The sequence below is a fragment of the Mixophyes fleayi genome, chromosome 10, assembly GCF_038048845.1.
Source record: "Mixophyes fleayi isolate aMixFle1 chromosome 10, aMixFle1.hap1, whole genome shotgun sequence".
Classification (NCBI taxonomy): Eukaryota; Metazoa; Chordata; class Amphibia; order Anura; family Limnodynastidae; genus Mixophyes; species Mixophyes fleayi.
This window is the reverse complement of record NC_134411.1, coordinates 98,402,346-98,428,728: the sequence shown is the minus strand read 5'-3', so window position 1 is coordinate 98,428,728 and position 26,383 is coordinate 98,402,346. Positions and strand designations below refer to the sequence as shown.

General features: G+C 43.7%; 2 protein-coding genes across 2 annotated transcripts in view; one reads left to right on the top strand and one right to left on the bottom strand.

Moving 5' to 3' along the window:
- The window catches only part of LOC142104529 (neural-cadherin-like), a 90,648-nt gene extending 81,604 nt beyond the window's left edge, over nt 1–9,044 (top strand). The window contains exons 30-33 of the mRNA XM_075189249.1: nt 1,294–1,474; nt 2,249–2,484; nt 4,208–4,359; nt 7,711–9,044. Coding sequence (XP_075045350.1) covers nt 1,294–1,474; nt 2,249–2,484; nt 4,208–4,359; nt 7,711–8,130 — 989 coding nt within the window. The 3' untranslated portion in view covers nt 8,131–9,044. The remainder of the gene's footprint in view (nt 1–1,293; nt 1,475–2,248; nt 2,485–4,207; nt 4,360–7,710) is intronic.
- Nucleotides 9,045–10,965: 1,921 nt separating this feature from the next.
- The window catches only part of DPY19L3 (dpy-19 like C-mannosyltransferase 3), a 37,256-nt gene continuing 21,838 nt past the window's right edge, over nt 10,966–26,383 (bottom strand). Inside the window, exons 12-19 of the mRNA XM_075189248.1 lie at nt 23,760–23,918; nt 22,975–23,097; nt 22,779–22,890; nt 21,642–21,698; nt 21,044–21,126; nt 15,003–15,135; nt 13,669–13,827; nt 10,966–13,151 (exon numbers count right to left, since the gene is read on the bottom strand). Coding sequence (XP_075045349.1) covers nt 12,981–13,151; nt 13,669–13,827; nt 15,003–15,135; nt 21,044–21,126; nt 21,642–21,698; nt 22,779–22,890; nt 22,975–23,097; nt 23,760–23,918 — 997 coding nt within the window. The 3' untranslated portion in view covers nt 10,966–12,980. The remainder of the gene's footprint in view (nt 13,152–13,668; nt 13,828–15,002; nt 15,136–21,043; nt 21,127–21,641; nt 21,699–22,778; nt 22,891–22,974; nt 23,098–23,759; nt 23,919–26,383) is intronic.

The following is a 26,383-nucleotide window of genomic DNA, read 5'->3' as shown; positions in this document are numbered from 1 at the left end:
GAAACCCACTTGTCTGTCAGTGCAGGGGCAGAGAATGCTCTGTCAAGTCTCCTGAGATGTGAAAATCTGGCAAGAATTGATTAGGAGCTCCGTGGATGCACTGACAGGCAGCTAACAGCATGGGATTTGCCGTCGGGCTGCTTGTCTCCATAGTGACAGTCGGGGCCGCCCCCTTTGGACCAGGGGCGGCTCTGATGGTAGACAGCCACGGAGCGCTCCATTTAAGAATAATAAAGTTAAAAAAAATAAATGTCGTCAGCGCCGCACCCCCATCGGACCATGAGCCCCAGGCTGTAGCCTGATCAGCCTAATGGTTGATCAGACCCTGTATATCTATCTCTATCTATATCTATCTATCTCATATCTATCTATCTATATCTATATCTATATCTCCACCCAGAATACTATTCAAACATTATATATCTGGAGGTGCACTCATACATATATTTTAATCTGCTTTTAACACACAAGGAAGGTAAAGCGTCATCTAGAGGGGCACTCTGGGACATGGGTCGGATGTATTCAAGACTTTATTAGTAATTTGTTAAAAATACAGCAACCTCCTGATTGTAAACATTATAGCAAAATATTTAAAAACATAGTTTAACCACATCCCAGAGAGCCCCTCTAGATGACTATCTCTCCCTTCCTTGTGTGTTAAAAACAGTTTACATTCCCTACAGGAACTTGAGGCTCAGCTGGCGCTGTGTATCTGAGGAAAGGAATATAGCTTGGGGCAGTCCGTCCAAGGCGTTGGGCAATGGGGTACTTCTCAATGTTTGGGATGAATAATAAATTAGTCCATAGAAGTCTCCTGTAAAGCAGCAGTACTGTGAAATGTAGAGGGGGAAGATGCAGCTCACAATAGTGTAATATATCGCATGGGGCTGGTGGTGATAAACTAGCAGCATACCCTGCAGCTGTCAGCTGGTTATTAGCTGTCAGATCATGCTGGGATTTGTAGTTTTACAACACCTGGAGTACCACAGGTTGGCCAGGCCTGCTGTTTTTACTAGCATTGTGCTAGCATTCCCTTTTAGTTCCGGTTTTCGAAAGACAACACTCTTTAGAGTGTTTTTAGAGTAAAAACACTCTAAATGCATGTGAAACGCGTTGTGGTGCGCGATTGCTCACTTCCTCCTCTAGAGGGAGCACTTCAGCAGACATTGCCCAGGCTACCACCAGTGGTCGGTGTAATTGCACTGAAAACATCATTCCTGCCTGTTTTAGGATAAGCGGATAGGATAGCCTGAGAGGTATATATAAACAATTATTTCTACTCATTGTCAATAGGCTGCATAAAGAGTGCAAGACTGAATAACTACAGACTTCCCCTGGAAAACCAGTCCAGCTCTCCTGTGTCTATAATCAGGAAACACGGAGTAACTAAAGGTTGTGTTTCCGAGGTCTGCAATAACCAGCCTTGCAGTCGGGGCTTTGTCTGTACAGACCTGTGGATGATATATGAATGCAGGTAAGATAATATAGAAATATAGGACCTGTAACTGATGTGTGTGTCATTTCTATACATTATTTTACACAACGATTGTAACGTGGAATAAAACAAAAATGTTGTCCACAAAACATTAAAGAGAGACTAGTCTAGATGCCCCCTCCTTCTTGTTTACAGATATGACTGTCAATGTGGGAGGGGGAATGGATTTTAAAAAGGCAATTGACAAAATGTCTAGAATAAATAGCAAGCATGATATGTAGCCAGCTATGTGATTGGATAGTGAGGACGGGCATTTAAAGAATTCCCCCTATCTATTCCACATGGAAACAGTGACTGTCTTGTGCTTCAGTGATGTCACTGGTCACTGAATGGATAGGCTGCATTCTCAGTGATGTCACTGGATCCTAGTAAATGGATAGGCTGCATTCTCAGTGATGTCACTGGTCACTAGTGAATGGATAGGCTGCATTCTCAGTGATGTCACTGGTCCCTAGTGAATGGATAGGCTGCATTCTCAGTGATGTCACTGGTCCCTAGTGAATGGATAGGCTGCACTCTCAGTGATGTCACTGGTCCCTAGTGAATGGATAGGCTGCATTCTCAGTGATGTCACTGGTCCCTAGTGAATGGATAGGCTGTACTCTCAGTGATGTCACTGGTTCCTAGTGAATGGATAGGCTGCATTCTCAGTGATGTCACTGGTTCCTAGTGAATTGATACGCTGCATTCTCATGAAATGTTGTTTAATCCTGCAGACATTGCATTGCTAACCGTTTGCTCCTTCCCACACAGCTGCCCCCTAGGATACCTGCTAACAGAGAATACCACAGGCCAGTGGTGTCTGTACACTGCGTGTGCGCAGAGTCCCTGCAGACACGGCACCTGTATACCTCGATCGCCCGCTGAAATCACCTGTCTGTGTTCTGAAGGATACGCCGGCAGTAACTGTGACGTCGATCTTCACAGCCTGGACGCAGGATTTGGGCTCAGCACCTTCCTGATCTGTATCTGCTCCACAGCGCTGATAGGTAACCGAGACACTTCTGGGGCTCTGTCAAATTAAATATATGTTTTTTTTAGTTAAGCAGGTTTAGATTTGTGCCATTTATCACTTCATTGCTACTGTACAGCAGCAGTGTATTGGGCTGCACATGGCAGCAGGAACAGAGGTACTAAGGGTGGTACTCCTACTGCTTGCTCAGCTTACCAACCTTCCGAGAGATCTGCAGCACATTGCAATGTCTCAGCACCAGACGGGGACAGGTCCTGTGATACTTACAGGCTTAAACCAATAGCCGTCCGCCTTCAGATGATCTCTTGTACAAAACTTCTGGAAACAATACCTTAATACACCAGTCTTCCCTGTTTTTTAGCCTTGTATTCATATCATTAGGCAGAGTTGCTTACATTGGTATTTCAGCTCTGCTGCGCTCTCTGTGTTGGACATTTGTATCAAGAGAGGAACAACAAAAACTGCCTTATATAATAAATACATGACTAAAAAGCACAGATGGAAGCCAGGCAGATATAATGCATTAAGTAAACGTTGCAGAACCCATAAATTAAAATAGTACGAAAGTTTGAAAACTGCTTTACAGTAACTCTGTTCCTCCAAAATGTATTTTACACCATTGTTCCTGCTTGTGCTGGAGACACCGGTGTCATCTGTTCGCTGTTCACCTATTAATTACACGTAACTTAGATGTGTTCTTACTGTTGGAGTATATGAAGCAGAACATACAATAATCATACACCTCAGATTTGTGAAACAAACACTAGGGCTACAATGTAACACAACCAGCTGCAAGAGCCCCTGCTACAATGTAACACAACCAACTGCAAAGGCGCCTGCTACAATGTAACACAGCCAAAAGCAGGAGACTCTGCTACAATGTAACACAACCAAATACAAGGGCCCCTGCTACAATGTAACACAACCAAATACAAGGGCCCCTGCTACAATGTAACACAACTAAATACAAGGGCCCCTGCTACAATGTAACACAACCAAATACAAGGGCCCCTGCTACAATGTAACACAACCAAATACAAGGGCCCCTGCTACAATGTACCACAACCAAATACAAGGGCCCCTGCTACAATGTAACACAACTAAATACAAGGGCCCCTGCTACAATGTAACACAACCAAATACAAGGGCCCCTGCTACAATGTAACACAACCAGCTGCAAGAGCCCCTGCTACAATGTAACACAACCAACTGCAAAGGCGCCTGCTACAATGTAACACAGCCAAAAGCAGGAGACTCTGCTACAATGTACCACAACCAAATACAAGGGCCCCTGCTACAATGTAACACAACCAAATACAAGGGCCCCTGCTACAATGTAACACAACTAAATACAAGGGCCCCTGCTACAATGTAACACAACCAAATACAAGGGCCCCTGCTACAATGTAACACAACCAAATACAAGGGCCCCTGCTACAATGTACCACAACCAAATACAAGGGCCCCTGCTACAATGTAACACAACTAAATACAAGGGCCCCTGCTACAATGTAACACAACCAAATACAAGGGCCCCTGCTACAATGTAACACAACCAAATACAAGGGCCCCTGCTACAATGTAACACAACCAAATACAAGGGCCCCTGCTACAATGTAACACAACTAAATACAAGGGCCCCTGCTACAATGTACCACAACCAAATACAAGGGCCCCTGCTACAATGTAACACAGAGTATTTGTGCAGCGTCATCTCACCAGATTCCTGTCCGTTGCAGCTCTGATTGCTGGAGCCGTCCTGTGCTCTCACTGTAACAAGAAGAGATTAAATGAAGGCGTCTACCATGTTTCTGCTTATAATGATGAGACTAAGGACACCCAGCAAAATATATTTCACTACAAAGAGGAGGGCGATGGGGAGGAAGATCAGGTGAGTGCTCCCATGTAACATTTACACCCAGCTTACATGGAACGTCACTCCAGACACACGTACAGTACATGCACCACGTTGTCTACCTACCGCACTGTGAGATATGGAGAGAAGCTGTGGGTTTAACATAGTATAGCCGGACTAATATCTTAATTGCAATGTAGTTTATAACATACATACTTGAGATAATTATCTATAAACATTTTGCCAGTCTTGTACTTTTGTGCCACTGCCTTGATCTTGTTTTCTCTAGACTATGCTCAGTTTCTAATTTTATTAATACACCCTTCCCCCTCTCGGATCATCACCTTATCAGCTACACTCTCACCCCCACTGCTCTAACCTCTCTACTGTCTAACTCTACCAAGCCTCCTCATACTCGTAGAAATCTTAATTCTATTAATCTTCAACAATTTTCCACCTCTCTCCAACACCTTCTCTCCCCTATCTCTACATTCTCATCCCCTGAGATGGCAGTACCTCATTTTCACCTAACCTTAGCAACGGCCCTTGATCAAGTGGCTCCAGCGACACTTTATACTACACGTCGACTTCGATGTCAACCGTGGCACACCAAAGCAACACGAAATCTTCAAAAACTGTCCCGTAAAGCAGAACGTCACTGGCGTAAATCTCGAAGCTCTAATGACTTCTTCACATATACTTCTGTCTACCACTCCTATCGAAATGCTCTGGACACTGCAAAACAAACATACTTTCAATCTCTTATCTATGCTCAGGCTTCTAACCCCAAACGCCTTTTCAATACATTTAATCATCTTCTCAATCCTCCCACCCCGAACCCTCCATCTACTATCAGTGCTCAGGATCTTGCTTCCTACTTCAAGGACAAGATTGACAAGATCAGACTAGAAATGGTATCCTCCTCCTCAACAAGCCATCAGCTCATTTCCTTCCCACTACCCTCTGACACCCTTTCTTCATTTGACCCCACAAATGAAGAGGAAATTTCTACGCTCTTCTTATCTTCCTACTCTACCTCCTGTCCTCTTGATCCTATTCCCTCGCAAATTGGTAGATCCCTGTCTTCTGTGCTCATTTCACCTCTAACTCAAATCTGTAATCTCTCACTCTCTACTGGCATCTTTCCATCACTATACAAGCATGCAGTGATTACTCCTATTCTAAAAAAACAAAACTCCGACCCAAACTCTCTCTCAAATTACCGTCCCATCTCTCAGCTCCCTTGCCCCTCCAAGCTTCTAGAGAGACTTGCCTACACTCGCCTCACACGCTTTCTTTCCGCAAACAACCTGTTGGATCCTCTTCAGTCTGGCTTTCGTTCTCAACACTCCACAGAGACTGCGCTGACCAAGGTTGTTAATGATCTGATCACTGCTAAGACTGAACGCCATTACTCTCTCCTAATTCTCCTTGATCTCTCGGCTGCATTTGACACCGTTGACCACTCTCTTCTCATACAAACGCTGCAATCCCTAGGTCTTCAAGACACAGTTCTATCCTGGTTCTCATCTTACCTCTCTAATCGCTCTTTCACTGTTAATTTCTCTGGAGCCACATCTGCTCCGCTTCCCCTATCAGTTGGAGTACCACAAGGCTCGGTGCTAGGTCCTCTGCTGTTCTCTATCTATACCGCTTCTCTTGGAAATCTAATAAGTTCCTTTGGCTTTCAGTATCATCTCTATGCGGATGATACCCAAATCTATCTATCCTCTCCTGATATCTCGACATCTGTGTTGTCCCGTGTAACTGACTGTCTTTCTGCCATTTCATCTTGGATGTCCTCTCGTCAACTCAAACTTAATCTTTCTAAAACAGAGTTAATAATATTCCCACCCGCCAACAAGAGCATACCTGACATTTCTATCTCTGTTGATAACATGACCATAAATCCCACCCCACAAGCTCGCTGCCTAGGTGTAATCCTTGATTCACGCCTATCCTTTGTTCCCCACATTGACTCTATATCTAAATCATGTTACATACATCTAAAGAACATTTCCAGAATCCGCACATATCTCACACAAGACACTGCTAAAACCTTAATTCATGCACTAATCATCTCCCGCATTGACTATTGCAATTCCCTCCTTACTGGTCTTCCCAAAAACAGACTCAAACCCCTAAAATCTATTTTGCATGCTTCGGCAAGACTGATTTTCCTTGCAAATAGCTATTCCTCTGTTGAATCACTCTGTATGTCTCTACACTGGCTGCCTGTCTTCTACCGAATCCAATATAAAATACTTTTACTAACCTACAAGGCCATCAACAAAGCTGCACCAACATACATCTCCTCTCTTGTCTCAAAATATCTCCCAACTCGGCAACTCCGTTCTGCAAAAGATCTGCGTCTCTCATCCACCCTCATTACATCCTCCCATTCCCGGTTACAGGACTTTTTTCGGGCTGCACCCACTCTATGGAACTCTCTCCCTCGCACAATAAGACTCTCCTCTGTTCTACAAACTTTCAAGCGTTCTCTGAAAACCTACCTATTCAGACAAGCTTATAATATTCCTCAACCACCATCTTAACCTCACTACCTTTAGCCTGTTACACAATTTCACACAAGACAACTACCCCCGGACCAACATTGTTGTGTGACAGGATCATTTAGCTTATGAGTCACCCTACCTTTGCAGTCTGGCTGGGCCAAGATGCAAAATGTATACTTAACCTCATGTGTCAATCTCCCATTGTCCCATAGATTGTAAGCTTGCGAGCAGGGCCTTCTCACCTCTTTGTCTGTTTTACCCAGTTTGTTTATTAGTTTATTACGTTTGTCCCCAATTGTAAAGCGCTACGGAATATGTTGGCGCTATATAAATAAATGATGATGATGATTATACTTTACCGGTATTTAAATCCGCTGTCGGTGTGAGATTAGTGTCTTTTACAAAACCTACTTTTATATCAAATTTCTCAAGACACCGTATGCCCCCAATAGTCCTGAATCTCTAGCTTTATGTGAACAGGTGCATACAGAAAGAACAGATTGTAACACAAGTGAATGTTTAGTTACCGCACATATATCAATATATCAAATATCTGTTTAACGTGCAGGTGACAGGAAGCCCAATTGTGGGGGAGGCGATATTTTTCCTATGCACACCAAAGTCTTTTCTGAAATGTCTCTAGACCAGATCAAAAAGTTTTACAATACTATTGGTAGATAAATCAGAATTACAATTGTAGTTCTCTTTTTAAATAGAGATCGAGTTTTGTCTTGTTGGATAACCCGTTTTAGCAAAGGCTGATGACTGAAGGGGCTTCTGCCTATTGAATGACTGCTTCAGTCTTTTTCTATCCAAAGTAAAACTATGTGACTGGCCAATCAGGTTTAATTACAATGATTGTTCACTGCAGGATGCATTCAACATGACAGATCTCCAGCTGTCCCTTCGGAGAAGCCCGGGACACACTCTCGGCAGGACGACGAGAGAGCAACGCGTAAATGGCCCCTCGAGCTGCGGCTATGATCCGTCTGACAGCCAGAAGGCAGCGCCGCAACTGAAGGCGTCAAGACTGAGCTGCTCGTTTACCAGTGGAGATTTTGGGCAATATTTCTACGACGTCTGTCAGGACGCGGTCTACATGCACTCGTCGTGCGACAGCTTGAAGGTGTACGATACGGAGGGGGCAGGGTCCACAGCCGGCAGCCTGAGTACGCTGGCCTCATCTGGATTAGACTCAGACTTGGAGTACGAGGACCTGAGAGCGTGGGGGCCCAAGTTTAGCTATCTCAGTAAACTCTACTCGTACACAGAAGACGATGATACACAGTGAAATATATGGAACACGGGTACGGAGAGACATGTTGTATGTCACATACACGCATTGCTTGTCCGCACGGCGATGTATCAAGACTACTGGCGCGTGCGGACGTTCTGCTAATAATGTTATTAAAATAGTGTGTGTACAAAAGTACAGTTTAATGCGGGCAGCGATGCTCACTTGCCCACAGAGCTAACAGTCAAAAGCAGACATTCCATGAGCGCCTGTGAGGTCTATCATGAAACAAGCACTGTGAGACTCTTCAGGAACACTGTAAGGGGTGATAACCCTTAAATGATTCCCAAACTAATAAAAGATGCCCCCTTTTTTTTTGTACAGACCATTTTAATGCACCCCTGGTGACCCTGCCTGTTGGACGTGATACGTGTTACCCAACATTAATGTCATTTTGTTTTAGAACGTGTTACGAGGGTTTTTGTAAAATTTTTAGTAGAAAATGAATGGTCAGTGTAACTCAATCATGGATACAAAAGCCAAAAAGCAATACTCACTACTTAGTGTACCACTACATCACAGATGACATTGTTAACACACAAAACCTTTGTCGTACAATACATGGTTGTCTATAAATGGACATTATACCTAGAGGTCTATCTGGGACGGTTTTCAGCTCCTATATTGCTAGAATGCAAAATAAACTCACAATTTATCGAATTTTCTCACTAGGGGGAATACGGGTTATATCATTTCATCTTTAATTCAACGGATAATTAATGCAAATATGCAGAAATGACAGGTTTTCATTAACCTCATATTTCATTGAGCATTTACTGCAAACGGTAAAGAAAGCAAAATCTATTTATAAGTAGGATATATATCCCTTAAATAGTGTATGAGCTAGCACCGATGACAAAAGATGGCTGCTCAGTACAGTACAACTAAATCCACACATTGGTTCATCATGTACTATTGTCTTGTAAAAAAAAAAAAAAAAAAAAGGAAAGTGTGATGGAGTATTTCATTCCTCTCTATCACAATACGCAAAAAACACTTCTTATGTTTTATTACATACCAAGGACGTTTTGTATGTTAATGTGCCTTATTAATGCATGCTATACCTAGTGTCAACCTTTGTTTTACTTATGCATTGACCGTTTGGGGGAATTAGTAAAATGCCGTTTTATATCTTTCCTACCATTAAATTAATTTCAGCTGGATACTGGTGCGATTGGATATGTTATTAAAAAAATATTGATCACCATTTAATATGCTTTCATGTGTTTTTTTTATATACAGATTACGCCCATCGGCAATGAACTGGTTAATCTGCCATATTCTTTTAACTGTGCAGTTTGCGTGTATGGGATCACTGACACAATGAGTGGGAGAGCGGTATGATAATCCCAATGGGTGAATAGACCGCTGGGTGATGCCATTTGAGCCAATGCTCCAACCACTGGGTTTTGAGAGCACTACATGGGTTATACAAATACTCACCTATACAGCCTGTTTCGTCCTTGTTAGGGCTCCTTGGTGCAGGTTAGGATTGTCTGATCAGCATGTGGAGAGATTTATAATGCTGCACTGTTTTAATATCTGGTATTGCTGTGTATAATGGGGATTAGACTCTATTTTGGAACTACAAGACAGAACTAGATGCTTTTCTAGATAGCAGCTTACTATAGCGGAGGAAAATCAGAACAAACATTAAAATTATAATTATAGAGTAAACATCTTTCCCCCTCCCCAGGTTTTCATATTGAATGCTGGAACAATGTCTGTAACATAGCGTTTAATGATAAATATTGCACTTCTTAGGGTTCTTAAATCCGTCCGCCTGCAGGCACTGGAGGGACCCAGCATTAAATTCTGTTCTGGTTCAGCGGCCGCGGCACAATGTTTTGCTTCCCAGTTCTCAGAAATCCAGAGATTTCCATTACCACCAGCCCAAGATTTAAGAGTCATTACTTCCAGCTTTTCAGCAACATAACTAGACACTATAAGTATGCAGATTCCAGCGTGTTGGCTCCGGAGAGCTGGGAATAATCTAGGACAACCAGGTAACTAAAATCAGGTCCACAGGGTTTGATTAAATGCATTTTTTTCTGCTTTTTACTTACACAAAATGCAAACCATTAAAATCGATCATGCGCGGCAAGTCAGCATTTTTTAGCCATTGTGCATCTAATTCTTTCATTTGTGGTATTTTTTTAAGAATGCCGCCTACAGGAGAGGGCACCTAATAAAACTCTCTGTACTGTTGGCTTCCGAGCAGAAGCTCAGGTCGAACTGGATTCCTCTATGCCCTATACCGCAGGCCTGGCCAACCCATGAAACTACAAGTCCCAGCATGCTTTGCAAACAGATGACCAGCCAATAGCTGATAAGGTATGCTGGGGCTTGTAGTTTCACAACACCTGGAGGCTGGCGAGACCTGCCTTATAGCTCTCCTTCTTGAATAAGCCAGCCTGGGACAGAACATCGTACATAGAAAACACGCATTATTAATTCTCCTCTCCTGGAGGAACCCTGATCGTAGCTTCAAGAAGAGAGATGAAAAGGATAAAACGTACCGGTTTGTTTTTAAAGTTGGGAAAATATGATTTCTTATTTGAAACACACTACTTTTAATGTAGCAACAGCACTGTAATTTTACAACGAGTAGCCCTGATCATATATTCCTATTAAAGTTTATAAATGGTATAAACTACATGTAATATATTAGCTACAGTACAGAATTTCTCCCACCCCCGTACACACAGGGCACTCGTCATCTCGTCATTATCCAAGACTCTAAACCTTTTCCCAAATTGAGGCTGAAGAAACCGACTAATGCATCTGGAAATGTGTAACCTGCTGTACGGTAAAATGACATTATTCAGTAACTTGGAAAAAAACACTGAATAAGATCTTTATTTTATGGCACAATGTACTCGGTGCTGTACAAATAATGGTTAGGCACAGTGATACCCTGCTCATCGGAGCTTACAATCTAATGCAATGTTACCAGTAGAGTCAGCAAACAGTTTATGTAATTACCAACTCCGACAAAGTGATGATTAGTACAATCTTTTACACCACTCTCTAAACACTCTATAACACCCCAGAAAATGCCACTCGGGAGGAAATCTTCCGATATATTGTAAACAACGCTGGAATGAATATTGTGATTTCAGATTCATAATCAGTTAATCTTTGTGGATACGTTTTAAGAGCAATTAGCTGCCAAGTCGTAATGCAATCGCGTCAATTTAATGGTTGCATACACACAGTGAGAATGCAGCCAGTCAATTCATTAGGAATCAGTGAGACATTCAGTGCCTCGGACCTCAGTTCCTACTGAGCTGGCTGCCTCCTCTGTGTCTGTACGAGACTGGTACACTTAAGGGTTAGGCAATCATGTATGGCTTTCTAAGTCAAATGACATAATTACAAAATACTCGTAAATGTACACAGGCGGCGATTAAGGTTATAAAAAAAAACAAATAAATAAAAGTTCAAAAAGCACATTATAAATGCAGTGATATCAGTGCACATAAACTGGAAATCTATAAAACAAAACACTTAGCAGAAATGATACTGTACTACACACATGCCCACGGAGCTTAATGACGTGATTAAGCCCCGCCCCCTCCATTCACTGTCGTGAATTTCACCAAAAATTTCGGGAGTTTTGCCTACTCTTCCGGGAGTCCGTGAGGACTCCCTGAAATTCTGGAGCCTCCCGGGAATTCCGGGAGAGTAGGCAGGTATGCTGTACTAATGCATTAATGTTTGTGTGATTATGCTAGTCCCTACTTGGCCTTATAATACTGATCCGCTAAAACCACATTTTATTTTTATGAAAAGAAACATCAAATCCCAGACTCGGACCCCTGTAATATACAGACCTCACCACCTAGGGGGTCTGCAATGGGCACAGTCTGTCCCACCAAATGGATTAATCCTATTGGATGGGATGTAGCACCTGTCAGTCATGTGACTGTCTAGTAAACCGCAATCTCAGCAAAAATTTAAAACGCAAAAGCCGGGACCGCTCATGTTTCAGGGATGACTGATACCCATTAAAGAACAAAATAACTGAAATACCGAAATTACATGAAAGGAAAAGCATCTAATTCCTTTATACATTTTCACAACATACTCCTAGGAAAAGTTGATCAGTAGGGGAACAATTGTATTTTAAACACCCACTCCCCCCAAGTGCGCAGACAATGGGGGTCAATGTACTGGACTGCCCAATTTAGGCGATACTGGATTGCCACAGCTCAATCTCGTCACTAGTGATTGGTAACTTTTTACTCTGAGTTTCTGGCAGTCGTGGTGGGTAGATGCAGCCATCTAATTAGGAAAGATGCTGCAGATTTAATGTCAAATTAGTCCCCCAAATGGTGCTTTTTTTTTAAAAAAAAAAAATCAGGAAGGATGCCGAAATTTCAACCTCCCCCATTATACATTATTTGTACAATAACGTTTTTCTATCATGTCCCAATCATTCTCACGGCTCAGTGACTAATAACTATTTGGCACATATTATTATGAATGACTTGGCTATTGTAATCTCACCAACTCCGGTGGAAGCAGAGGATCTTGGGAGATATATTTCGGTGGCAGCTGTGACCTAAGTCTGTGAAACGAGGATAAAATGGTAAATTCTGGAGACTGAGTGGACGGTGCGATCATCAAGTTTAGTTCGTTCTCCGTCACGTAGATTCACCATTCGCCTCCTCGTCGGCTCAAACACTATACTAGAAAAGCACAATAACAACGGACTATATCTGGTCAATGAGAAAATAAAACACATCTTCAAGCAGAGGAATGATCTGATTTCCCTCCAGAGGAGACGGCAGCGGCCGCCGACCAGGAGGAACTGGCTCAATGACGCGGTATCACCATCCAGGTTACTTCACAGACGCTTTCCGTGACAATCTGTAAACGGCGAAGGTTTTGTTCTGGAAGACCCTGGTGAAGTATCTGGTGTAGGCTGGGAGGTCTTTCTTTATTTCGTGACAGAAACGGGGGGAGGGTGACGGCTGCAGATCGGGGTCGTTGTCACCAGAACCATCCATAATCTATTGTTGAAAATTTAAGAAAGAAGAACCTGTTATCCTGATAGGAGAGAGATAATTTATCTCTATATCATGTTCTTTGAAACAGAAGCAAGCACTGGGTTCATGGTCCTTACTCTGTACGGTTGTCCTGCATAGGGATCAATGATCCTAATGGGATTACTGAAACGGAACATCCACCAGAAATTTGTCCTAACAGAATAAACCCAAATCCAGCAGCCCCGATAACGGTGTATAGATAAAGGACTGTGTTTAATTGACAAGTCTTAACAGCTAGTAACACTAGAACAAGGTGATGTACAGCGGGTCTGGCCAACCTGTGGCTCTCCGGGTGTTGTGAAACTACAAGCCCCAGCATGCTTTGCCAGTAGATAGCCAGCTGCTAACTGGCAGGGTATGCTGGGACTTGTAGTTTCTCAACACCCGGAGAGCCACCGGTGGTGCAGGCCTGTTGTAGAAGAACTGTAGGTTGATTCACAATGTGATATGTAGGACTATCGCTCTACGACTGTGGTCTTACGTGGCCGTTGTTAATATCCAGTAGATCGCGCAGACGACATCCCCGCTTGTGTCTCTGTTCATAACATATACTGTCCTCCAGGATGACGTAATCAGTGGCGAACGACCTCAGTATGTTGTACACGTCCTCTGGTGACCTCCTCGCGTACACCTGGTACACCTGTGTGATACACACAATCGTCAACTCTCACCAAACATTTAGTAACCTGTAGAATATCAGACAGCAAGAAGGATCCTACAACCGGTAACGCTGTATTACATCTATATTCATATACGGTAAAGTGATCACGGGGACATTATTAACGGCTGACACGACTACTACAATAACAGCCTTTTCTGTCTGGGAGCTGCCATGATAACATCTGTCGTATGCTCTGATCTCTATTTATAAAATGAAGTATTCTGCACTCTACTTTTTTTGCTAATAGTAATATATTTATTGATTGATTGAAGTCAGTGACCGGTGATGGACTTTCAGTGGAATAGTCAGCATGCAGTGAGCAACTTCTGAATGATTTACTGAACAAACAGAACTGTTGTAGCACTCAAGGAAATAGTTCACCATCCCCATCAATATATCAAAATATCGTTTCCATTTTATTCCAAGAGAGAGAGGTCTGTTTCTGCAGCCGGTTACACTGTCGATTTAAAATCAAAACTTATTTCTGTGGCCAGGCTCTACATTGGGATATGATGAAGCAATTAGCTGCTATACGAGATATAGGGGGAAAAAAAGCAGCTTCTCACATCAGGACAGTATATAATCATTTTCTACTCATATGAAAGTCCTGATTATTTTCAGCAATTCCAGTCAATGGAACTTGGGTCTCCCAGCTGATTGTTAGACGGCAATCAGACTATCTTCCTGCTGCAGGTCCTTTCAGAAATGGGACTAAATATAAGTGCTAGCTAGCTGCTGCCCTCTTGTGGTTAATCCGGGGAGAGACACCTGAGAATCTAGATGCTCTGTTACTAAGCTTGTTGCACTAGCTTGCTCCAGAGTCTGCCCCAGACTTACAGTTTGCCTACTATTTGTATACTGTATTTTTCTATCCGGCCTGTCTGACCTTTCCCTAACTTGCCTATACAGCTTCCCAGATAACAGTCTGTCCCTCTGAGTTCCAGGGACTTTGTGTGCTAAGACCTGGCAGCAACAGTAGAATTTCCCAAAGGCAATGGACCTGTTGCAGACAGGAGCGCATGCCAATACTAATTCCTGGTTCCCCACTTATTGTTTAGCTGTTAGACGTGACAAGGATTAGTTCATGACCTACAAATCTGGAGAACTACTGATTTAGAAAATAACAAGCTACAAATATTCAAGTAACTTCATACCTGCTTTGTCCTGTCCCTTAGAGTGATGTCCTCATAATGTGGGTGATTGGTCACTGTTCTCCCTGTGCAAAGTTTCACCCCAGCCAGAAGCTGCATGCTCCCAGCAATCACTGCGTTACTGGGGGTATTCGACCTTTGGAAAGAAAAGCAAATTAACTGTCTTACTAATTAATAGATCCCAGAAAGTATATGCTATAACAACACGTGTAGCTACTGTCGTACACCAAAAAACTGTTCTGTATTCTCTGTGTAGAAATATCATTAACGAGGGAGGCATCATTGAGGTATCATTGCTAAGTCAAATTTAAAATAATGAAACTATACAATGTATTTAATGAGAACATTTATATAATCCTACAGCTGGAATTTATGCTATAAAAGTGAGATCAAAGCCACTAGCCTTGTTCTGATCGGTAAGAAGAGCTCTACAACATGTGATATTATTGTTCTAAATAACTCTTTATTGATGGCAAAAGCACAGGGTCTGATCTAACCAACATGCACAAGATATGCATTGTATATGACCACAGGTCAATCATAATATGCAATAATAATTTCATGAAATAAAATATAATTGTGTCCACACGACCTATGAGAAAGAACACGTTACTGTCCCTTTAATGAAGAATTGTCAACTTCTAATATAATTCTTTATACATACAATACTACAGGGATAACTGATCGTTACATTCTAGAAAGACGACTAAACTACGCAAACGATTTTCCGTCACTTGGTCTCATACAAGCAATCGCCTCCCGGCCATTGTACGTTTGGCAGCAGTGTAGCGTGAACCCTGCTTTTGTTTGCACAACGTCGCAATGTAATTACGAAGCGCAAACGTCAAGTGATTAATGACGTCAATTAGCTATAACGCTGTGAGCAATCAATTACTCATTCATACCATTTCTTTAGGTGATTCAGGGTGGGAAATGCTAATTTTTTCAGCATTTAGAGCGTTCAAAGTACCAAATGTTTCCCAAACTATTAATCTCACAATATTTCATCGCAGGGACTAAAATTTGGCCGTGTAATTTAGATGATTTGTGGATCCTCTCCAGGAGCACTGGTGAATTGCCCCAATAATTATATCCGCAAAACACGGGCTGTCTGTGAGAGCGGAGGACAAGTTTGATGTCACCTTATCAATAAAAACATTCCCCTTAGAATGGCTTAACAGTAGTGACATTATTCTGTGCTTGATTAGATGGTGATCTAAGATTTCTTGTCTTGCTACACTGTTATATAAGGCATAGTGAGCCATGTAGCATGAATATTATATCATCATCATTTATTCATATAGCGCCACTAATTCCGCAGCGCTGTACAGAAAACTCACTCACATCAGTCCCTGCCCCATTGGAGCTTACAGTCTAAATTCCCTAACACACACACACACACACACACACACACACACAGAGACACAGAGACAGAGACTAGGGTAAATTTTTGATAGCGGCCAATTAACCTACCAGTATGTTTTTGGATTGTGGGAGGAAACCGGAGCACCCGGAGGAAACCCACGCAAACACGGGGAGAACATACAAACTCCACACAGATAAGGCCATGGTCGAGAATCGAACTCATGACCCCAGTGCTGTGAGGCAGAAGTGCTAACCACTAAGCCACCGTGCTGCCTTATTATATATTTCTTCATAACTCTATTACAGGGATCTTATGGGGAAAATTAAATAGAAGCAGGTCTAGTTCCATCAACTAAGCTAGGCTCTGAAACCTGTAGATCGTAAATTTGTTGGGTATTAGAAACGCAATTTTATTCCAACACTGACAGTTTGAAAGACAAATCTCCATAACTTTCCTCCCTTCTGCAGAACTGCCCTGAAAAAGCCAAGCAAATATTTTGCCATCTCAGCGTTCTCCGTCCTCCAGGATGCAGATGACATAGTCTACAGTACTCTGTGAGTTATATCTATTCAAACATAAACTGCTCTCCAGAGACAAAATGCATAAAGCATTAGCCAGCTTTAAGGAAGATGATGGTCTTAAATATCTTGTCACTACAACAGTTTATCATAAAAAAAACATCAATAGTTATTTCAGAAATCGCAGAGAGCGGCTTTTTTTAATTTTCAAGGACTCTGCACCCTCTGGCGTGAAGCCGAAAGATTAGCATAAAGCAGATGTGATGCCATTATTTAATCAGGGGAAGAGATCACAAATTGTGGACTACACACCAGTAAATTTAACCTCGTCCCAGGCAGAATATAATGTATAGCGATGAGATATGTAGTGGAAAGCACAATCAGGGCCGGATTATCAATGGAGCAACTGTTTAGGACCCCAAATAGTGGCAGGTTATATTGGAAGAATGGGGGGGTGGGAGATGGGGCGAACGTCTGGGGCCCCCGAGCCATCTGCTATAGCAAAAAACATTTCCTTTTCTTTCATCAGCCCAGGGCTGAAATACTAAGCGGGGTAGGAGAGGGATGTCTGAGTGAAAGTGTCCCTATCTTCCCGGACACTCCAGAAGCTCTTACCCTGCTGTGGTGCTCCGCGGAGGAGGGGTCAGGTATGTGCAGAGCGCCGGTGACATCATCAGTGTGAGTCTTACAGCGGGTAGGATGGTGGGAGGTATGGTGGAGAGAGGAAGGAATTGTGGGGGGGGCATACATGAAAGAGTGTGGACGGGGTGGATATGTAAATGTGATTTGTCATTCTATTTTTAATTTGCTCTGGTACTGCTAGGGGTTAATGTGCGGTAATTTAGGTTACAAACCTAATCGCTTTTGAAAACGTTAAAACGTAAATACATTTTTTTATAAGTCACACATGCGATTGATATGTGTTTAGAGATGAATGTTGAAAAGTTTTCAACTGAAATAAGCAGCTTTGAAAATAACAGAGTAGGGCTTATTTGTGAACTTATTTGCGTTTTATATGCATAAAGCCAGGTACACACTGCAGCAAAAATAAACGATGAGCGATTTTCCAAGTACATGAAAAAAAGAAAATCCCGATCAGTCTGACGAATTATGTGTACACACTGTACACGATACCATCAGATGTCTGCTCTTCCTCTGTCATAACAATCGTCTGAATGGTGACAGTAATTCCTGTCTTAAAAGACAGGTTGTAAAACAGGCTGCACACAGGATAGAGAAGAGGAGGAGAGGTACGGGAGAGAGAAGAGGAGGAGAGGTACGAGGGAGAGAAGAGGAGGAGAGGTACGTGGGAGAGAAGAGGAGGAGGGGTACAGGGAGAGAAGAGGAGGAGGGGTACGGGGAGAGAAGAGGAGGAGAGGTACGGGGGAGAGCAGAGGAGGAGAGGTACGGGGGAGAGCAGAGGAGGAGAGGTACGGGGGAGAGCAGAGGAGGAGTGGTACGGGGGAGAGCAGAGGAGGAGAGGTACGGGGGAGAGCAGAGGAGGAGAGGTACGAGGGAGAGAAGAGGAGGAGAGGTACGAGGGAGAGAAGAGGAGGAGAGGTACGGGGGAGAGAAGAGGAGGAGGGGTACAGGGAGAGAAGAGGAGGAGAGGTACGGGGGAGAGCAGAGGAGGAGAGGCACGGGGAGAGAAGAGGAGGAGAGGCACGAGGGAGAGAAGAGGAGGAGAGGCACGGGGGAGAGAAGAGGAGGAGAGGCACGGGGGAGAGAAGAGGTGGAGAGGTACGGGAGAGAGAAGAGGAGGAGAGGTACGGGGGAGAGAAGAGGAGGAGGGGTACGGGGAGAGAAGAGGAGGAGAGGTACGAGGGAGAGAAGAGGAGGAGAGGTACGTGGGAGAGAAGAGGAGGAGGGGTACAGGGAGAGAAGAGGAGGAGGGGTACGGGGAGAGAAGAGGAGGAGAGGTACGGGGGAGAGCAGAGGAGGAGAGGTACGGGGGAGAGCAGAGGAGGAGAGGTACGGGGGAGAGCAGAGGAGGAGTGGTACGGGGGAGAGCAGAGGAGGAGAGGTACGGGGGAGAGCAGAGGAGGAGAGGTACGAGGGAGAGAAGAGGAGGAGAGGTACGAGGGAGAGAAGAGGAGGAGAGGTACGGGGGAGAGAAGAGGAGGAGGGGTACAGGGAGAGAAGAGGAGGAGAGGTACGGGGGAGAGCAGAGGAGGAGAGGCACGGGGAGAGAAGAGGAGGAGAGGCACGAGGGAGAGAAGAGGAGGAGAGGCACGGGGGAGAGAAGAGGAGGAGAGGCACGGGGGAGAGAAGAGGTGGAGAGGTACGGGAGAGAGAAGAGGAGGAGAGGTACGGGGGAGAGAAGAGGAGGAGGGGTACGGGGAGAGAAGAGGAGGAGAGGTACAGGGGAGAGAAGAGGAGGAGAGGTACGGGAGAGAGAAGAGGAGGAGAGGTACGGGGGAGAGAAGAGGAGGAGGGGTACGGGGAGAGAAGAGGAGGAGGGGTACGGGGAGAGAAGAGGAGGAGAGGTACGGGGGAGAGCAGAGGAGGAGAGGTACGGGAGAGAGAAGAGGAGGAGAGGTACGGGGGAGAGAAGAGGAGGAGGGGTACGGGGAGAGAAGAGGAGGAGAGGTACAGGGGAGAGAAGAGGAGGAGAGGTACGGGAGAGAGAAGAGGAGGAGAGGTACTGGGGAGAGAAGAGGAGGAGGGGTACGGGGAGAGAAGAGGAGGAGGGGTACGGGGAGAGAAGAGGAGGAGAGGTACGGGAGAGAGAAGAGGAGGAGAGGTACGGGAGAGAGAAGAGGAGGAGAGGTACGGGGGAGAGAAGAGGAGGAGAGGTACGGGGGAGAGAAGAGGAGGAGAGGTACGAAGGAGAAAAGCTCCTACATTTTCATTATCCCGGCAGGGTAATTACTCGTTTTAACTTTAGTGCACTTTTCCTGTTAGCAAGTCTCCTTCAAGGCTGACCAGCAATATTTCAGTGAGAGGTTTCCCTGCACATGTCTCTCCCCACTCATTCCTCCCTCTCTGCTGACGGGCTGAACCATTGTGCTGCAGTAAAGTCAAGTTTAAACTCCCCCTTTGAAAAGTGGTGCTACCCACACAGCACAGGACCAGCACACAGGGCAGTATTAGCCCTACCTGCACCTCACAAAACATGGACAGCCTCCAGACACCAGCAGTCAAACGTCAGGTAAATAGCTAGATTATCGTTCCATTTCTGCAGAGTGCAAACACACTGCAGAATTGGACAGACATTGTTTATAACTGAAAGACATTTTTTAAACAGTACGAGCAATCATCTCAAATGATGATCTGTGCTTTGGAATGATGATCGTTCAACTTTCCAGGAAACACACTACTGTGGTATCGGGCCAATCAGTTGTTTATCGTCTAATTGGCCCAATAATTGGCTGGAAACAGTGTAGTGTGTACACGGCCTTAGACACGCATGTAAAACGCAAATAAGTGTGGTAGAATGATTTCCATTTTCACATCTCTGTGCATGTGCTTTACTTGCATTAAAGACACAAAAAAAGGCATAACTTCAAAACCAGTGAGTACTCAGGCTTAATGTGCAGTGTCTGTTTACTTGTGCGATATCAATGCTTGATTTAATATGGTAAGCGTGGGGGGTACAATGCTTGTTGTACCAGGGCAGAGGTGCTTGTATTAATGGGCTGCGTCAGTGCATGGGATGAGCTGACTGTTACGTTCTGACATTTGCAGTGGATCCTGTTTTAGGAGCACTCTGTTTGGGACCTAGATAACATATACCATAAAAGTATGGACACTTTTGTTAAAGGTAATTAGGAACTTAGATGTGTGACTACAACGAGTTAATGTCATGATGGAAACAAGCCCGGCAGTTATATTTAGGAGCCAAAAATCATGTAAGAAAAATTTTGTAAAATGACCTGCACGGGATATCCAGATTTTGTCCCCAAAGTATTTCAGTGGTCCTGAAAAGACTCCTCACCACCCCAGCTGCACGCTAGTCACTGGCCCGTTCTACCCTTCTTCATGCCAACATGCAATGTCTCGGGCTGACTGCACCATGCACAGAGACACGTTAGGGCCGATACCAGCATATAAGAAAATAAATCTGGGAGTTTCCATGGTGACAAGTATTTGACCAGCCCTAGTCTATGCCACTGTCTGTTACGTACAAGAATAATCATATTCTGATTAGACGGACTTACTTGATCCAGTTCATTAACCGCACAGTGTCTGGATCGTAGAATTCCTGTAGTTCGGAGAGCTCCCGAGTTATTCTTGGCCAGAACTGAAACACAAAATGTATTATTAATTTCTGGAATATCTAGAGTTAAAACACTTTCATCCTCCAGCGCTCTGTCCCTCAACATCACAGCTGTTCCACTTGATATTACTAGCTACATCTTATTATCTTATCATTGTACAGACATATAGACGCTGGAAGGACACACACACAGGGAAAGAGGAAGCTCATGGACTTAAACGGACCCTAAAAACAAAACACAAGTTGATCTTATATAACAATAAGCACCATCTGACGAATATACATTTACAGATTGGACAAGATGACAGTTTATTCCCACTCTCAAGCACTGGGCTGATTCTTGTGGAAACCAAGTATAAGTTCATACCTGGTTAGAGTGTAAGCTCTTTAGGGCAAAGCAAATTCCTTGTGTGCGATAAATTTGTTGTTATCGAGCTAAACAAAAGCATGCATACAAGGTAATCATTATTGTGTAATTACATATCTGTTAAGTGATTTTATATACATTTATGTTAGTAGAACAATGGGGATGGCCTTACCTTAAACATCAGGTAAAGAATCACCAGGATAGACACAGTATATCGAAGCACATTGGTCTGCAAAATATATCAAAACATTCACCTTATTACTCCACACTGCCATCTAGTGCATAGATTTGAAAATACACCTCATCATCCCTTAATTCCTTCTGGATTACATAATGTATGTGTAGATTTATAATAAGCCTCAAAAAGTGTTATACAGTCATCACCCTCTGGAGTGAGCGGCTGCTACCCGCAGCTACAGATGACTGAATCCAGCATATTTAGATGAATTATAAGTATTACATTATAAACTGTGCAGACACTTCTGAATTAGACAGATGGACACCAACAGAGCGGTGGAAAAGATGGGTCAGTCACAAGGTACATGTGCACCAAGGACCTGTACAGCGCTGTGACGAGGAACCCGCGTGTCAGATGATGGGGATCAGTGATCTCTGAGTATACAACCAGTCTTCAGCTACCAGTAGACAAATGTAACGCTTTCCAGGGGGGATGCATGGGGAGATTAAATTGCCGGCAATGTGGCGCGCGGACATCACCATGATTTCCCCTACGCACATTAACGGCTATTACGGTAGGAATCTCTGCTCATTTTTCTGCGCACATCTATTGGTCGTGGGGAAAAAAATGAGCAAAGATGCATGCCATAACATCAGCGCAATGTGTCTCTGCGGACGTTCCGGAGTCACCTCCCGCCAAATTCAATCTCCACTGTAAAATCAACTCACATCCTAGTAACGTGGCTCTATAGTGACTTCACTTGTAATTACCTCTCTTGTAGTTAATGTGGATCAAGATTGTATACAAGACAAACAACCATGAACATGGTTTACATATCATTGCTAATGTTTTTCTGTTGTCTTGTTGTTGAAATAACAGTATTTAATGGTGAGGTCCACCCCCAACACCCCATCCCCACCCGCGTGTTCAGCCTCTTCCGCGATTAAATTTCAAGCGGCGCTGCATTGTAAAGGGAAGTTAACCCTAAATTTAATCGCGGAAGAGGCTGAACACGCGGGTGTTGAAGAACCCGCATATTGATACATTTACCCCCAGATGCCATTATTATGCGCCATGTTCCCTTCTCCATCTCCCTTGCTGTGTGTAATCCAGGATATTCCGCGCACTCACCCTCTGCGGCGTGTGCAGACGGAACAATCTCAGCACAATCCCCCAAACGTCTATACTGGCAAGTCCGAAAGAAGCGAAGACGCACATGTGGGCGGTCCAGAGGTATTTCATCCTGCAATTAAAGCAGGTTGTATCCTTAGGTCTTGTAAAGCAAGACCAGAGCTTAGTCCTTACATACATATTTGCACGGTCTTACCGCATCGTGCTGATGGCCAGACATCCAAACATTATAGTGTGCACTACATTGTAGGCAATGTCTGCTCGTACAAAGCACACTCTCTTCTCATTCTGATTTCTCTGTTTGGAAGTCGGTGAAATGCTGGAAAACAAACATAAAATGATTAAGCTGCAGCCCCAATTATCCGAGTGCAGGATTAGGGTAACCACAGCGTGAAGCGAAGTAAAACATTGTATTTTATCTTTATGTTAATGAACCTCAGTCATTCTTTTAAAAAAACAAAACTCCTTATTTTTGTTTATCTGAACCAGGACGGTTCTTGTGGAAAACACATATATAAGATCATGTCTGGTTAAAGCAATCCAGGTGTTGTGAAACTGCAAGACCCAGAATGCTTTGCCAGCCAATAGCTGACAGGGTATGTATGCTAAGACTTGTGATTCCAACTGGAGAGCCGCAGGTTATCCAGGCCTGGGTTAGGTAAGCTGTTTATGACAAAGCACTTTCCTTGTGTGAAACAATTCATTACATACAAAAATAGATATGCATAACAGATCATCAAAATCTACAACTGGATACGTAAGGCCACTTAGCTTTTGGGGAAGTGTGTGCTTAAAATTGTGATTTTAAGTAAATATAAAATAAATGTGGACTTACGGGTAAGTTTTAATCTATTTGACCACGTTGCCAGTTATACTTAGTCAACGAATTAATCATTTAATATGGGCGTAAACATGGATGCCCGTTAGTACCAAGTAACTATCACAGACTAGGGAGGCTACAAGAACCGACGAATCTGTTACCTGAGGTTGTGGAACGCAGTGACGGCCGTTGCAATGATTAGGACACAAAGAACAAACACATAATGGTAAAGGAGCAGAGTATCTGAGAGGCGTTCAAACGTGTCAAATGGCAGCATCTGGAACGGCTCCTCACACAGGTACAGATTGGCATCAAAATCTCTATGGAGGAGATATAATCAGCGTCAGTATTTGGGATTATAATTATACAGAGTCACAAGACTTCTAGATAGATATGAGATAGATAGATAGATAGATATGCTATAGATAGATAGATAGATATGACATATTTAGATAGATATGACATAGATAGATAGATAGATAGATAGATAGATAGATAGATAGATAGATATGAGATAGATATAACATAGAGATAGATAGATAGATATGACATATTCAGATAGATATGACATAGATAGATAGATAGATAGATAGATAGATAGATAGATAGATAGATAGATAGATATGAGATAGATAAAGATAGATATAACATAGAGATAGATAGATAGATATGACATATTCAGATAGATATGACATAGATAGATAGATAGATAGATAGATAGATAGATAGATATGAGATAGATAAAGATAGATATAACATAGAGATAGATAGATAGATAGATAGATATGACGTATATAGATAGATAGATAGATAGATAGATAGATAGATAGATAGATAGATATGAGATAAAGATAGATATAACATAAATAGAGCAAGATAGATAGATAGATATGAGATAGATAGATAGAGATAGATAGATATGAGATAGATAGATAGACAGACAAATAGATATGACATAGATAGACAGACAGATATACAGTAGCCATATATATCTATCTATCTGTCTGACTTTATCTGTCTGTCTAAGTGGTATGTGGTAACGGCAGTATATAATGTACATATATCTGGTGTTGAACTTGGGAGGAGAGGAACATATTGACTTCCTACTTCGCATCCTTCTAACTACAGGTGCCCCGTGCCCCTCTAACTACAGGAGCCCCAAACCCCTCTAACTACAGGAGCCCCGCACCCCTCTAACCACAGGTGCCCCGCACCCCTCTAACCACAGGTGCCCCGAACCCCTCTAACTACAGATGCCCCGCACCCCTCTAACTACAGGTGCCCCGCACCCCTCTAACTACAAGAGCCCCGCACCCCTATAACTACAGGTGCCCCGCACCCCTCTAACCACAGGTGCCCCGCACCCCTCTAACCACAGGTGCCCCGAACCCCTCTAACTACAGATGCCCCGCACCCCTCTAACCACAGGTGCCCCGAACCCCTCTAACTACAGGTGCCCCGCGCCCCTCTAACTACAGGTGCCCCGCGCCCCTCTAACTACAGGTGCCCCGCACCCCTCTAACTATAGCTGCCCCACACCCTGTGATAAGCCCTACAAAATACAGGGTCCTAGTCCACAGATTTGTTTAGATTCTTTATAAAAAAAAAAAAAAACCCTCTTGTGCCTCATAATTTTGGCCTCTAGACCACTTCATTAACTCTAGGCATTCTGATGACAGAGAAGCAATGAGACAAAAAGTAGCCGTTACGGATTGTCCACTAGTTTGGACTGAAGGTCCACTTATCAACCCCTCTTTAGCCAGTCAAGAGATAGCAAAATTGTCAGCTTCAGGTACTTCAAGGCCTTTTGAAAAAGCATGAGAGTAATGCAGATCTCGTGACTGGATCCATAAGGGGGAACCTTGTGGTTTATTTTTGCGGCCATGAGGTCCATGTCCGGATGCATCTACTTAACCCCTAACCACTTCATCCACTTAACCACTAACCTCCTCCGCTCGTTCTCCCCCCTCTCCCCTGGCCCCTCTTTTCTCTCCCCCTTACTTCGACGGCTCCCTTTTATGTTTGTTTTAGTTCACCCTCCCTTAGGATGTAAGCTCGTATGAGCAGGGCCCCTCTCCCCTCCTGTCTCCATACCTGTTCTTCTGCTCCGTCTTTACCCCATATGTCTGCCCGGAGTTTCTGAAGTATTGTACTTTGTGTTTATTGTTCTGTACTATGTCCTGTATTGTATGGTCTACTGTTTGTACTGTGTACGGCGCTGCGGAAACCTTGTGGCGCCTAACAAATAAATGATAATAATAATAATAATGCAGGGGTTACTCTGTAGGGTCTAGGGTCTGATAACTGAGAAAGCTGACCTCCCAATTTTCCACCCCGGGATGTTGATATTGTGGAATTGGTGCCCTTCTGCCCAGAGGAAGATCAGCTATGCCTGAGCCACGGCAAAGGCGCAGTAGGTGCCACCTAGGTTTAGATAGAAGGCCGCTGTGACATTGTCTGACTGGACCTGTATTAACCTTACCCATCAGGAAATGAGACCACCAGTGAAGGACCAAGTCAACCACACAGAGTTCCAGGACACTAATTGAAATAAGGGTTTTTGGTGAAGACCATGATCCCTGCAGCCTCTGGTTTTGCCAGAACTTGAGCCTCCCTTACATGGTCATCACTTCTGAGTCCAAGATCATTGGGTAACCCCTGAACATATGAAAGGTGTCCAGCGAAAGACACAATGCATGCCCGTAACCCTACCCAACTTGTCAAGGACATGAGGTTCTCCGCTGGAGCAGGTTTAGTAGAAATAACAGGAGCGTTTGATCTTTAT